The sequence below is a fragment of the Pleurodeles waltl genome, chromosome 6 (genome assembly GCF_031143425.1).
Source record: "Pleurodeles waltl isolate 20211129_DDA chromosome 6, aPleWal1.hap1.20221129, whole genome shotgun sequence".
Lineage (NCBI taxonomy): Eukaryota > Metazoa > Chordata > Amphibia > Caudata > Salamandridae > Pleurodeles > Pleurodeles waltl.
The window spans coordinates 1,079,557,891-1,079,573,462 of NC_090445.1; the positions used below are offsets into that span (position 1 = coordinate 1,079,557,891).

The 15,572-nt window shown below is 45.3% G+C and overlaps 1 protein-coding gene across 2 annotated transcripts in view; it reads right to left on the reverse strand.

Annotated features, from left to right (window-relative positions):
* The window catches only part of IFFO2 (intermediate filament family orphan 2), a 108,717-nt gene that overhangs the window by 11,946 nt on the left and 81,199 nt on the right, over positions 1-15,572 (reverse strand). For both annotated transcript variants that reach the window (XM_069240125.1, XM_069240127.1), the window contains exons 4-6: positions 13,876-14,016; positions 12,741-12,889; positions 3,669-3,789 (exon numbers count right to left, since the gene is read on the reverse strand). In XM_069240125.1, the coding sequence (XP_069096226.1) occupies positions 3,669-3,789; positions 12,741-12,889; positions 13,876-14,016 (411 nt within the window). The remainder of the gene's footprint in view (positions 1-3,668; positions 3,790-12,740; positions 12,890-13,875; positions 14,017-15,572) is intronic.

Sequence of the window (15,572 nt, forward strand, 5' to 3'; positions counted from 1 at the left end):
GACGCTATACTGCAAGGCCACATCATGCAGACTATGAAGGATGACCCGCTTTTCCAGTGAAATATCACAACTCAAGATAATCTTCCTCATTTACAAGACACTCAGCGACTGTGCACCTGCCGCAAAGTCCTGCCCAGTTATCTAACCAGTACTGAAGAACACTCAGTGAATCACCCCTTCCGCATCTCCACTTAGCTTGCTTACACACTATTTCTGCGCAAGGCCGTTGTACCAATAGAGTGTCCACGAGATTCCCACGCGGTGAGTGAAAAGTGGAAATTTCGCACATTTGTTCAACCTGCAGCACAGAGCTGTGGTTGATCCATTGTTTGGGGGTGGAGCTCGCAAACCGCAATTGTTTTTTGAAGCCCTGCGAGGCGATGGGCAAAGGATTACCGTAATTATATCTGCATTAAGGGAACTACATGGCCAGTCACAACTGACAGCACTTCATAGAAACTCCCTCTACAGGACTGTGTACCGTGCCTGCTGGATCCCTCCTGACAGGCAAGGGCCACACCAGCTCTCCTGCCGAGGACGTTTCTTTGAAGAGCACTACCATGAACCGCCCATTGTATTTTACTTCATGTAATTATCATTAAATTAATTTCACTGACATGTCCCTGACTGTGCCGGGCACAGAAGAATTCCTTGTTCCTTGCATTCCTCAAGGCTCAGAACAAGGAATTCTCATTTGACCCGATTTCCTCCTTTTTCTTACAGTTTTGCTAACAGAGGATGGAAAAAGAGAAATCCCTAGCCCGAACATTGTATTATTGTATCACATTCTATTGGAACAGTCTATCTTCTTTCACCTATGCAACTTCTTTGTATACATTTCTCAAAGGCAGATTTTAGTGCTTTACCAAAACACAATAACTAAATAATAAGCCACCTTGTCACCTTCATAAGTGGTATGTGGTCGCTGAAGAGCGCCATCACACTCTGCCTTACCAGCTCACCACCACTGACCACGCTTGGCTGCGAGAAAGTAATGTATGCCAAGTGCCTCCTGAGCCCTTCCCCAGACCCAGTCTCAGATCTCACAACCTTACGATGGACTCCTCCTGTCACCCTGAGCGACACGTGTCCCACCCCCGATCTCCCTAATCCGCGCCCCCCCCCCCACCCCCCGGAATCTACATATTTAGCTAGGCACGTCTACTTAAGGCCACTAAATCATCACTATGACACACTTCAGCACAGCAAAAGCAGAGCAGGTGAAACTATTCTGTATTCTGCTGCCACAGCCATTTACTTGTCCTCCCTGCAGAGCTGCAGCGTGCCACATGATACACGATAATGGGGAGTTATAAATTAAACACGCCTGCAGACTGATTTCTTGGACTCACGTTGAATTGTAAGGTCCCCTGGGCTCATCTGATCCATCGGATCAGAAGAGCTGCTGCTTGGCACGGAGAGGCAGAGAGCTGCCGAGCAGACCCCGGGGCCAGGTGTAGCAAAGGGCTTTACCCATTCTGTGTCAACGGGAAAATGTGTTCGTACAGATGGCCCTTGGATCCCGCGCACTGGGTCACTCATACCACCCCCAACAAGAAGGCGCAATATCCTGTGGGCTGCTCTTAAACCTCTGGAGCGAAAATTTAAAAAGGCATAGGCAAGCACAGGGGGACCAGACCAAGGGAAACGCAAAAGATCAACTAGGATCCGTGTGGTCTGAAGAAGGGAACTAAGTGCATAGCACCAGCGGTTTTTGTACATTTTAGAAATTAAATTAAATATACTCTTTGGACACATCTAATTACATTAACAATCAATCTCTTCGACCGATACCTTGAACTGCCAAGACCTTGACGTGCCTGTGTACCGATCTTACTTCAAACCTAGATCTTGGGCCCCGAGTCATGTCGAGGTCACAGCCGGACAAAACAATGGGCATGCTGATAAATGGTCTAGTCCATGTGGGGCATTTAGGTGCTCCATAGGTCTAGGCGTCCCACAATTACAAAGCACCACAAAGTGCATTTTGCCTCGTTCTGCAGAGATCTGCTGCTACCAAAGGGTCACTTTCAAAGAGAAACAAATGGACGCCTGCCAATGTGAGCATTAATGAATTCCGCGCTGCGTCAGGAAACCTAAGATGCAAAACTGACCTCCCTGAAGGGCTGAAGCTGGATACACAGCACAGAGCTACAAAAAGACCCCAGCATACAACAAGGACCCCCACCCCCGGAAACAAGCAACCTCCAAGCAAATGAACTCGGAGCCTGAGCACACGCATACCTGTCCGTGCATGTTTAGAACAGGATTAACCAGCCTTCCTGTACAGTGGGCTTGGAGCTACAAAAGGAGCCCCCTCCCACCCCCCCCAACAAGAAACGCACCAGCACACGAGCCCTTAGTATAGCCGCACCTGCTCTTCCATCTTTATCAAAGCACTGTCATCAGGAGTCCTTTTTGATAGTTATTTTTATACATTTCTATCTGCAATTGTCCATATGTATTTGCAACTCTTACCTGCATTTACCCATATTTTGTGTTTTGAGAAAAACAATTACTCAAACTAAAATGTTTACTTTTTTTTATAGAATAAAGGTGCACTTGAAATGGATTTTAGTGCTATAAGAACCCATACATAATGCATCACTCATATGCGATGGTCGTGTTACAGTATTACTTTAGTAAACATGCACATCTGCAACTGTCTAAAGCTTCAATAGGAAAACTGGTCCCTTTTTAAAATTTCCCTGCAGGTCTGTTTGCACAGTTATTGGCCTAGCATTCATGACTGACAATACCAAAGATCACTCAAAAGATGTATTATTTGTGTTGTGTTTGTTTTCTACAAATTCCAAAATAAACGCAGACAGAAAACATTGTTTTTCTGTGTGTATTTATCTGTAAAAATCAGTTGAACCGGAAAAGTGGGAGCCTTAATTTGTAATAAGGAAATGCAGCCGTCCTATGCAATGCAGAAGGTATCTCCGTCCTAGCACACTAATTTCCACTCACATCTCGCTGGAACCTTTGTATGACCAACAGACCGTGTGCTTCACACAGCTCACCAACACCCCAGTCCACATACATCTGCTGGAGTCTCTGCAGAAGGATGGAGTACGTTTTCACATGATACACACACTCCCTGCCGAAGGATGGAGTACGTTTTCACATGATACACACACTGCCACGATCTGTCTTAAATCCACGATTTGTAAAGCACAGCGAATCGCCTGGGAGGGTCTCAAGGCACAGAACTGCAGGCACGGGGTGATTTGCCCTGAATCACAGGATGTTGAACCGAGGCCAAGAATCTAAATGGTTCCCCCCCAGCTCCGAAGTCAGTCGCTCATGACATTAAGCCACATCCTCAGACCCAGCCTGCAAATATCTTCGGCACATATACCTTTGCACCTCTGTGAGGGGCTATTGGATACACAGCTCGGATGCACTCAGACCTATTCTGTCCTGCCCATGTCTGCATGCCTTTCAGCACACATACCTCTGCCTGCACATCTAAGGAAGAACGGGCAGAACTGAAGCAGGCATTCCATATGATGCACGTGGTCCATCGCATGCCCCACCCTCCTGCCCACACAGCACCAAGCCACACATATGCCTTCTTGCACCTCTATGGAAGCATCTGCTTACTCATGCGATGAACACGGATATCTCCCCTCCCCTAGTCATGCATCCCCTTCCACACTCACCTCTGTTGGGACCTCTACGGATGGGTTGCCATTGGAGAAGTCCTCCCAGAGCAGCAGTGTGTCTTCGTTCTCCTCCCAGGTCAGGCTGTCGCAGTCATCGTCGAAGTCGTATGTATCCCTTCTGCGAAAGAGGTGGAGAAGAAAAGTAAGCACCAGTATAAGCACAAATTCTTGTCAGCATCAGTTTCTGCTCCTTAGAGCATGCGCCATGCACAGCCATGTTATTGTTGGCAGCCTTCTCCTTCCCCGACGCCAGCTGCTTCTAATCGGAGTTGAAATAGTTTCCATACGGTCACCTATCATTGAGGCCCATGCCTCTCAAACCTTTCCCTCAAGAACCAGCAGGCCTTCCAATGAGACCAGACCGGCTCTCCTCGATATCACAAAACACTATTAAAGCACTAGGATTCCTTCAAATCTTGTTGCCGGAATCCAGAAGTAGATAGGACAGTAGCAGATGCAATAACTGAGAAAATTGAGGATTCAGTGGTAGTTGTGTATTGCCAAAAACCAGTGAACGCATGGAAAGTTCGACCAAGAAAGCATTTAATTGTAACAATAGTTTTGCAACTTGAAGACTTTTAGGGATTCACATGAAGTGCCATATCCTTCTCTCTAGTGGATGGGTCTGGAATTATCCCTTTTTTCTGTGCTGGTTTTTCCCATCTGCTACGGTTTTTCCCAATAGGCATCGACCAGTAGGTGGGCGGTATCACACAAAGTTGCAAGCAATTCATGACAAAGAAAGTACTCTTCTCTGAAAGTGCTCCTAATGTGGGATTACATTTTTAACAAAATGTTAGTGTTCCAATACTGGTAAGGGGAATTATGAAATACTAAACACAATTAGTAACTTAAATCAAAAGCCAGAAAAAAATATCATCAAGAACAAACTGGTAAAAGGTGAGCAGAGAAGTTCTGCTCACTTACAATACCCCTCGATATGATTAAGCGACATGTTTCTACTTAGCTGGTTAAAAAAAGTTGCCTCAATGCGGAAAGTGCAGATTTCACTGCAAAGTTTCTAATGATATTTCCAACGAAAGTAAAAATGTAAGTAAACATGTTAAAATAAATAATCAGGCAAGGTCGGCCTAATTTGTATTATTTTATTTTGATACTGCTCTTCAATTCAACCCTCACTTCTACACTACACTGCACACCAGCCTTGCTGCTCACGACTCTGGGCTCATACCAAAATGTGTCAAGCGGTGCAGGTCTCGGTTGACGTTAAGCTGCGCTCTACCATAATACACTGGGACCACACCTCGGTGCGACGGGAGCTGCAGTTTCAGCGTGTTACAGAGTAGCACGTCTTGGTCTGGGTTATTGGCAGCTTTGCTGTCACTGCAGTGGATATTTTGACTTGGTCTGCAGCCAGGGACAACTCTAGAAATGTTTTTTTGTTTTTTTTTTAAGATGGCAAAAACGGCCACATATTAAACTGGTGGGGGCACATTGAATGGAAATTTTACTTGCACCTTTTTTTTTCCTAACTATTCCTCAATTTATTTTTGTATTATTATCACAACTCCAGTTCAGTTTCTTCTCACCATCCTCTTTCCGTTTTCTGTCCTACGGCCCTGCCTCATTCTGCAGGTTAAATAATACTGCTCAAGCTCTCCTTTCTGTTTCTCAATTAAAGTGCACTCAGCCCTGCCTAAAACCCGTGATTCTGCGCCAAAAGGGGGTGGGGGTGTCCAAGAGTCACGCAGCAAGGGACACAGGCTACACTTACCCCACTCTAATGACGCACCTCAACCGAGAGGAGTCGCCTCGTTCTACAGAGTGAGCGAATCGAATGCCTTCAGCTACTTACCAGTAGGCCATGATCTCCAAAGGGAACTGTAGAAGAGGCGAGCGTAGCAAGTGGGGAGCCTGAAAGCAGACCCGACGTGTGTTTTTCCAGGTGTCGCCATTTGCAGAGAAGGCGTGGGGAGCGAGAACACAACCCTGTTGCGCTCAGGCCACTATTTCTAAATGGATCGGCCTGGCACGCTACAAAGTGAGGTTTGAGGGCCACCAACCTTGCCTTACGATCAATCCATGTGGCTTTAAAAGGCAGGAGAGTAAAATACCCCGGGCTCCAAATGAGAACATATTTCTTGGCGGTCGAACCAGAGATTTGCAAACTACGTGGACTGCTTCGTCAAACCTTAGACCCCGACCACAATACACACCCGGGACAACACGCGGAGAAAAGATTATGGGGCTGCTTTGAATGAAGAAGCTGAATGCCTAGGTTCTGACTGTATGTCATGGTGTGCGTTGCAGTATGATGTGCAATGTCCATTAAATTGTGGCTTCATTAAATATTTATCTCGCGCGCATTTGTGAAGCCACAGTCAGAAAAGCGTAGACCCTCTTCGTCCCGCTGAACAAATACAATTTCCGCATTTAACTTCGACGATCCCTGCAACAGACGCAGACTGCGTGTCAAATCACAAGCTATACAAACGAGTTTCTCTATTGCGAATCTCCTAAATTCAGTTACGTGCAGTCAAAACATATCCTTAAAAGCAGGATGAAGCTGGATTACTTAACTAACAGAAAACATATCCGAATCTGGGGTTTGTAGAGTAATCCCGTTTTTGCCGTGCGACGAACATCGTCGTAGAAGCATGCATTTCTGAAGGCAGCCACTGGGTGTCCCTGTAGGACAGCATTCGCTGAATAAGTCTTCATCCATAGTCGGCAACGATGTCGCGGTTAGTTTAAAATTAAATTGGTAAGGACGGAGAGAGAGGGAAAGAATCGAATCTTAAATTTCACCATTGAGAAATGTGTGCCTCTCTAATTTGTCCACGCTGCTGCCACCAAAAGAACAGCAGAGTCCATCCCATGATACAAGGTTATATTATTTGACGAAAATGAAATGACGGCGTATTTGGAACTGGTGCCAAGCAGTGGTAGGAGTAGATCTGCAGAAAAGACAACGGAGATGGGAATGCATGTGGTACGTCTAGTCAAAGGGCAGCGGGGCACTGTGCAAGGTCAAAAGGCAGTTATGGGTCATTCAGTTAATGGGTGACAGGAGGGATTGTCATCAGAGGCCAAGAATACTTAAAGTATGTCACAGCAAAACCTCTATGAGCCGGGGCCTATTATCGAGTACACTGAAATTATGGAGGTTGCAATACATTATGCGGCAAGAAAAGGCAAATTATACGGACACTTTTTCAAAGTATTAATTATTCTGTAAATTTCACACATGGTAATACCGTCTGGGAAAATATTTCACCATATCAGTACCAGGTGAACAACCAAATACACAAATAAGAAATGAAAGATGGCCAGTTACCCTCTGCAGAGGGCCTTCCATTGTAAGCAAGCATCTCGCCATTTTTTTTTTTAATAACTTTTGATCCGTTGGATCTAACAACGATGATTTCGTACCCAACACCTTCTGCACACTAACGCCTTCTTTCACTGTAGCTTTAAGACACAATGCCCAAGACACCGTTTTTTTTTAATGTCTGTGTCACCGGGCCCACAGACTGCCGATAAGGCTACTTTGTGTCACCGACGCCTCCAGCGGACCGGGCGAGCAGCTGCGATAAAACTATACAATCTCTAGTGAACATTACAACACTTAGCAGCAGCCACAGATGCCCAAAAAGGAGCGGTTGTCTCGTGTTACAGTGTGCAACTCAACAGTATAGACATCTCTACACTACTGCGTCAGGGGGACCACCTGCTGGGAGCAGTTGTGCCATTTAATACAAACACCAGTTCCTTGGTTGCCTTTCATGTTCCCTGGCATTCAAAGGGTACAAAGGCTTTCACTTCTTGTGGCTGCTCAGCCTAGAAAGAGGTACGCAGGTGTGCTTCCCTGCTCGCCAGTGACGTAAGTGGACACACAGGCACCTGATCCCATGAAAGCGTATTCATCTCTGTTGGGGGAGAAGGGTCTTGCTTTATACACACGAAACTAACTGCAAAACCGGTGACTCTGGAGAAAGGCAGCATGATCTCCGGAAGAATCGCGTCAGCAGCCACCGGCTAGTAGTGGCTACCAAAGAACAAACAGCTCAGTCTACAAGGAATGCGATCAACACACGGGCATGCGTGCACGCACTAATGCACTTTAAAAACTCCAAATCGGGACTTCTCATAACAATAAAAGAAGGACTACAATTTTACTTCAACCGAGCGCACGTAATGAACGCACACAGCGACAGAGAATTAAAAAGTGAAACTAAGAACATAAATTAAATGCAGTACTTGAAGCCAGTGTAATGTTTGTTTTTACCTTTTGCCCCTCATGAAGAGTGTCTGTCAGGCTGACCTTTGTTCAGCCTGACAGACACTCTTCATGTTCAGGTCAGGCAGCCAGGAGTGAGACGTGCGCGTTTTGTGCAGACTCCTGGCTGCAGGAGCTGAACTTTGCTGGGCTGAGGAGGTCACCGCTCCTAAGGGCATGATCTCTTGGGCTCAGCAAAGATGCCTCGAGACCCTCTCCTGGGTGACAAGCAAAGCGTCACCCATTGGCTTCGACCTGAGCGCTTCAGGTTTAAGCCCTGAAGCGCCCAGGGTAAGTGTCAATCAGTGACACTTCGTCACAGAGTGGGGTGGGATCAGCAGTCTCACTGACCCCATCCCACTCTGTGACGAGGCTGAGACTGCTGCCTTCCCTCATTGGTTGACCTTGAGGGAAGGCAGCAGTCCTAACCCTCCTGGGACCGCCAAGGCTGAAGGTAAGTGCTTGTGTGTGTGACCTTTTAAAATGAATGTTTGGTGCATACATGCATGTTTGAGTGTTATGAAGCTTAATGGATGTGCGTGCATGTGTGTGAAAGAATGAGTGGGTGTGTGTGTGATCTTTTAAAATGAATGTTTGGTGCATGTTTGAATGTTTTGAATGTTAATGGATGGGAGTGTGCGAAAAAATGAGTGTGTGATCTTTTAAAATGAATGTTTGGTGCATGCATGCATGCATGTTTAGAATAATCAACATTTTGTAGGGCTTCTAAAACATAGATGAGAATATGTGTATGTTTTAGTCAGTGTGCGCATGCAAAAATCCCAGATGAAATCCAACAGACACCTCACCATAACTGAACGAAAGCACCTGTACCCAGCTATTCATCAGATAATATATTTATTAAGGGGGTGTATCACCCCAAACACCCCCACTCCACCAAAGTTACTCACCTGTCCTGAGCAGATATGCACCCACCCCCAAACACCTAGGTCAAATAAGCCTGAAGACTGAATTAAGTCCCCCGCTCACATGACGAAGGGGCATATGCACCAATATTAGGAATAGTGAGTTCCTAATTGGAATTATTTCTGAAATGAAATTGCTATTCCTAATGTATGTAACTGTTTATTTTAAAATAGCAATCCCTTGTGGGTTGCAAATAGGCCTACCTCATGAATGTTAATGAGGTAGATTGCAATTAGCGACCCACTAGGAAACACAGCCACCACAGGGATGGGGCCTTACTTAGGTTAGCAGATTTCCATGTCTGTAATTGCTGTTTAATAAAGCATTTTTTACTTTTTTTAAAATTATTATTATTATTTTTTAAATGCAGCTTGTTTTCCTTAAAGGTTTTTCCTTAAATGTTCAAGTTTTATCTTTTAAGAGTAAGCAGTGGACCAAATGGACCACTTCTCATTTGCGAAAGAGTTACCACTATAGGCATGTAGTCTGCAATAGAATAATGTTTTGCAACCGGAATTTGGCTGCAAAACATTAATGCATACCATTCTGATTCAGTATTTGGAAGGGACAGCCCTTCCAAAAAACAAATTGGCATTATTGATTAAGAAGCTATTGAATCACAATTTGCCTTTTGTACATTGGAAAATGCTTTTTTGCTGTTGCAAATAGCCTGATTCTGCAAATCTGACAGTTTGCAACCTCAAAAAAAGACTTTATATATCTGGACCCAAATGTCTTAATTTACCCTCCAAACTTTGAAATGTTGCAGGTTTCCCAACCAATATTCAATATGAGTACCAATAGGTATACATCCAAAGGTTTTCGGCTATGGTTTAATTCCTCCCAAAAGGCAAGCATGCATTATTCATTATTTCCAGACAAAGGTGTCTTCTACCACCCTGTTACTGCTCAGGCTGTGCTCCCTTGCTAAATGCTGCACTAAGCCAACTCTCTGAACAGCAGCAAGAAAGCCAAGTTTGTAGACGCTTCTCGGTTCCTCAAACTCCTCGTCTCCAGGTACCCACCTCACCACCAGTGTGGCCTGAGGTGAGAAGGAAGCGATGGGTGAAATTCCTTCAGTCCCCTTCCTTCCTGCTCCCGGTCTGTGCACAGCCTCCCTAGACCACCCAACCTGCTCCACCCTAGTGCTTGAGAGTAGATGCAGTCATGCTTTCACCTGCTTCTGCGCTCTTCTTGGTGTGTGACGTCACCACTGCCTGCTCCACCCTGGAAATGTAAGAGGCGGATACAGAAAGGCCTTATCCTACCCTTGTGCTTTACTCCTGATGCATGCACTGCCTACTTACACTACTGGAAACCATTTCCGTACGGTGCTTCTGGGTCCATGCACTGGGCAGATACATCCTTGCACTGACCTGCCCCATGCTGTCTGCTAACAGCAGGTGTGAAACCTGCCCAAGACCCTTGTCACGCAATCCCCACACTGAAGCTTGCTGTTTTAAGACAGCTTCTGCCAGAAATCTCTCTCAAGTGTAAAGAAAAGCAGTCCCCTCTGGCAGGTGCTGGAGCAGAACAACATCACGAAGAGGAGTGGAAACTGGAAAAACCGCAGAAAAAAATGGCTTAATCTGCGCCTTTGTGAGCCTGTTATTTTAAGACTGGCAGGGCAAATCCAGCTCAGGCGAGGGGCCCGTTTGCGAGGCTGTGGAGGGGCTGGGGCAGCACAGATGGGTACATCTCCTCACGGACATTTGCATGCAGGGTCACTGGCCTGAAAGGGACTGTTCAAGCGGGGAGCTGGAACCTTCTGAAGGTCGTAAAAAATGCACATTTTATCAGATTATCGCCTTCTGTGCAACTTTCTTGCACCCTAATGAAGGACTATCATTTGGGGCGAGTGGTAGGCTTCCAAACAGACCACATTTTCCACTTCCACGTGTGACTAGTTATTTCAGTCCGTTTTTTTCCTTGAATTATGGAACGTTTAGCCCGGTCTTAGTTCTGGGATAAATAAACCTAAAAGTCCTAAAATTCAAAGAGAAAAACATGGGACTGGCCTTAATAGTCACATATGGACCCGAAACCTAGCAGCTAGGAGGCACGTGCATCCAAAAAGCCAGTCAAGTTGGAACAGAGGCTCCCATTAGTCCCCTGACAGGCAAACTAACCCACTTCAAGCAGAACCAGCCTTTCAGAGCATGAAGACCACATTGCAAGAGATGAACATGCACTTACAGACCACCTTTATGTAGAGCCTGTCTGCTTTCAATCTTGTGGTCAAAGTTACAAAGCAGGCCTAAAGGCTTACGATTTCGGTTTTTAATAGACATGCTCGCCCACATTAACCACGAGTGTAGCTTAGTCAGTGATATTCGCAGAGTTTGAAACTCAAATGTCCCAACTAAAAAAGCAACAGCTGGATGGGTGAGATGACCAAGGTTTCGGATGGATTGTTCCCATGAGGTAGTGGGTCAGTACTGATTTGCGTCAGGTGGGCCTCTTTTTAGAATGGCACAGTGGGCAAAAAGTGATAGTATGTAGTCCTACTTCAGCGACTGCCACTGGTTAAAGTCTTTGCAACCATGCATCCCATCATCTTTTACAGTTCGATTACCAGAAGTATATCTGGAAACTTGCACACACAGCTTTTTGAGCGTATTACTGGCAATGTTCGTGAATTTCAAAAAGTTGTAAATTTGCACCCATTAAAAGAGTAGTTCTATTGGTGCAGATTTACTACTTTATTGGTAAACCATTATATATATGTAAAATCATTCCCAATAAAGTGAGAACAAAGATCAAAAATGATAATAAGAGATCAAAACATTGCCGGCATTTAGTACTTTGACTCTGTACAATAATATATGTTTTGACATGAGCAAGAGTACTGTTTTGTGACTTTAACTCTGCTTTCTGTCACATTAGGTATGCCTGTGCAATTATGATTTATGGTTTCCAAGACATTTTTTTCCCCACTACACTGTTTTCTTACATTCGTCTGGAATAAAAATACTGGTTTATTGCATGTTTTCCATAGTCTTCATTGTGATTCTATGTGGCATTTAAATCTACAGTCATTTTGTCTGAAGGACCTTTGTTCCTTTATTTAAAATAAAAATAAAAAGTTTTTAATCACTAACACTGCATGTGAGAGTGAATTTTGTGGCCATTATAATGGAACACATTCAGTCTGAGAAAGTAATAGATTTGCAACAGTATACTCCGAAATCCACCACCAGATACATATCACACCCTTAGCACTCTCTTGCTGAGCAGGCATGGTTCATTTGCTATATTTATTCTTTGTGCGTCGCTTCGATTTTCCCAATACCTAGGACTTCAGTGATGCCAGCAACCCACTCGGAAAACTGTTCCAATATTTCTGCATTCATGACTAGCCCCCAGCAACAATGCCTTAGTGAACTAAGAGGCAAGTGAGTAGTCATGGACTCCTTCAATGTAGCCTAGATTCTTTTTACAGACGGAGCAATATTTCAGTCAATTAAATCAAATATAAAAGCTGCTTTACAGCACGCATCCTGAACTCAAATATTTAAAAGTGTAGTCATCAGTGATAATAAAGAAATAAGAGAAAAAAAGTGTTTCTGTAAAATAAAGCAAGTGTCTAGGATCACCCAGTTTGGACAAGAAGGCAATCCCTCTCTCCTGTTTACTTTAAAGTTTACCGTTTGGTCTTTCATTCGTGGCTCACAAGAAAAACTGACAGAGCAGATATGAACCCAACTACCAAGCCATAAATCTATTTTTTAGGTGGAGACGGGGGAAGAATGTCACACCCCTCCCCCGAAGTTCTACACCCCTGACATTAACCTCACTATGCAATTAAATGAATTACGAACCCCCACTGCCCCATCCCTTTTGACGTTCATAATTACACATGCACCGTCCCCTCTTCCAGCAGAATGCGATCAGGTACTCACAGCTGGTTGAACATGCGCTTCATTTCATCCGTAATGTTCAGGGAGCAGCTGACCTCATCGTCCGAGAAGCGCCCAGTGTCTCCATCCTGCTCGGAGAGGTCATCTTCAGGGAACAGCTTCCGGTCCTTCTTCTTGGATGCGGAGCTTGTCTGCACATGTGGGAAGAAAAATCAGTGGTTAAATTACAAGGGGTAATTGTTTAAAATGGATGTGAGGGGAGGTTGGAAATCTGCTCCTCGGAAAAGGGTAAGAGCAGGGATTCCAGGATGAGAGGGTAGAAGCAGGGCGGGCTGCCGGGCCTTGAGATGTGGGGCATTCGCCATTTTCAAACACTCGGCAGAGCATTGACAAGCAGCTCTCAGATAACAGCATGCACAGGCCCGGTGCATAAGGCACTACATGCATGGCCCGATACAAAGGTAATCACATGCACAAGTCTGTGGTAAGGGGAAGAACACGCTGCCAGCAGCCTCAGCAGTAAAGGATAAAATGGCCTCCCCTAGTGTGGTCTGCATTTCTGATGGCAAGGGGATGGGCCACTCCCAGTCCTTCGCACTAGAAGTGTAGCAAACAGTTCAACTGCCTCACTGTACCCAAGCCAAATGCTGCCTCTCTCTGGCGTTATAGAGCAGAGAATTGTCAATTTGAGAGTGTAGGAAAGGTGTGTCCCAGGTAAATCCACACTGAACCCCAAAACTAAAGGAAAGAATCTCGATTTACCAAATCCCTATTCAATGGGTGCACTAAACTATTAGCAGGGTACTCTACAGGAAATGAGGAGACGACCCAGAAATACAGGCGAGTGCCTCTGGTAGGACACAGAGGTTGAGTCAGTCATATTTCAGACTGGGGGTACAAGGAGTGATTCTGCCGCAACTCTACTGGGCTTTCCATTCTACTAGCCAGTCAAGAAATCTCCCGTTTGCCCTGTAGGTCGGCCACCTCTGCTTTTAAGTTCTCCTTTGCCCAAGCAGCAGTCTTTAACACAGAGGCCACAACCTCTTCACCAATGCAAGTAGGATAGAGTGAGGAGTGTGCTGGAGTGTGATGTGCAGCGAAACAGAGACCTGGCAATATGTTCTCAGTGCTGACCTGCCCTCTCGGTGCCAGGTCGGGCACAAGTGCGGGTGTTCACCTGGAAGATCGTGGACACGTCCTCAGAGTTGCGCTGCTGGGCCACATCGCACAGTTTGGCTGTGATGTCGATTCTCCGGCAGATGTCCATGTCCACCTTCATGGCCTTCTCCTGGATCTTGGTGTCAAGGTCGGTCATAGGCTGCATGGGGACAGGAGTGGTGACCCCATGTTACTTCTCAAATAGGGATATGCCACGGCGTCCAGAGCAGGACAACCCTGCCCTACTCCTGACATCAACAGCAGAACAGCCCCCGAGGCTTCTCCCGCTTGGGAGGACTTGTTGGGACAGACCTGTACTTTTGGAATACGTCACAACAGACTATGTCTCATAGCCCTGAGGCACCTGAGGGCACAGGGCCAACATCATTTGATTCAACCACCTGGCAACAGAAACGAAACACACAGGCACCTCCACCAAACAATGCCATCACTAGGGCAAGAAATCAATCAAACCTGAATACCCATGCACAACATTGCAAACTTAAAGCTACTCATCACACCACAGGAAACCAACAACAAGCGTATGAACATTTTCATTTCCTCTCCGTGCTATGAACTGTGAGGAGACATGTAGATGACGACATGGTAATAATGTTCGTTTTTACAGCGCGCTCTCTCGCTCTCTTTTTGTCAGTCTTAACTTGCATTGCTGATTCCATATTTCAGAGCACACTTTCTATCTCTCCTGGACTGTAGAAAAGGAGGACACAGGTTTGCTGCATGCCCTGGGGTGGGGAGACAACTTAACAATGTAACACCATCGTTCTTCATGATTGACCTCACAGGCATTGAAGGGGACAGCAGGAAAACTGGCAGAGGCACCTTCAGTCACCAACACAAAGTACTGCGAAAACCAGGCCAGAAGAGACGACTATGCTAAACTAGCATCAGTGCTACCCCACTTTCTTTCCCTACCATTCTCTACTGACCCCAAGAAAGCAGAAGCTGTCCAATGGCCCAGGACCCAACTCCTTTAAATCTGGGGCTGGTCTTTCCTCAACCCACACTGGCAACTATTGAAAGTAACAATACTTTACAGCATAGTATTAAATATGGTTTCTTGTGTTTCCTTTTTTACTGTGAGAAGTAGATCTTTGAAACTGCTTCTTTCTACAGGTTTAGATCCACAATTTGCATGCAAAAATTCTCAACCTGCACCTGTAATAACCCTTAAAATCCTGCATGAAAAATTGGCCATCACTTATGTTTTTTTAAATCGCCCTCTGCTTCTTTCTACCTTGTGTCACGCTAAAAACAAATCTCATGCTTATCTGCCTTAAAGCTCTTTGGAAACCATAAAATTGTGTCTCACCTAGCCCCTCTCTAATGATCACATCTATATCGACCATTACCACAGAATGCATGGGATAAGCATGCACAACTAACCCCAATAACCAGTTGTCTGACCACTAATTTTGCTCCAGAGTAGCGTACTACTACTTCAAAGCGCTTCAACGCCTTGTCAGGGGTAGTAAGCGCTACACAAATACATGCCTTCCAATGAAGCACTACTCTGCATACAACATAACCACAACTTCCAAAAGGAAAATGATTTATTCAGAGCAACTTACACACATTCAACCCCGCTCAGACACACCATCCAGTTGGACCACATGGTGCTCACTTCCCATAACAAATGGTCACACTCGAACACAGAACATGTTAAACCTACACTCACTGAACACCCCACAGCTA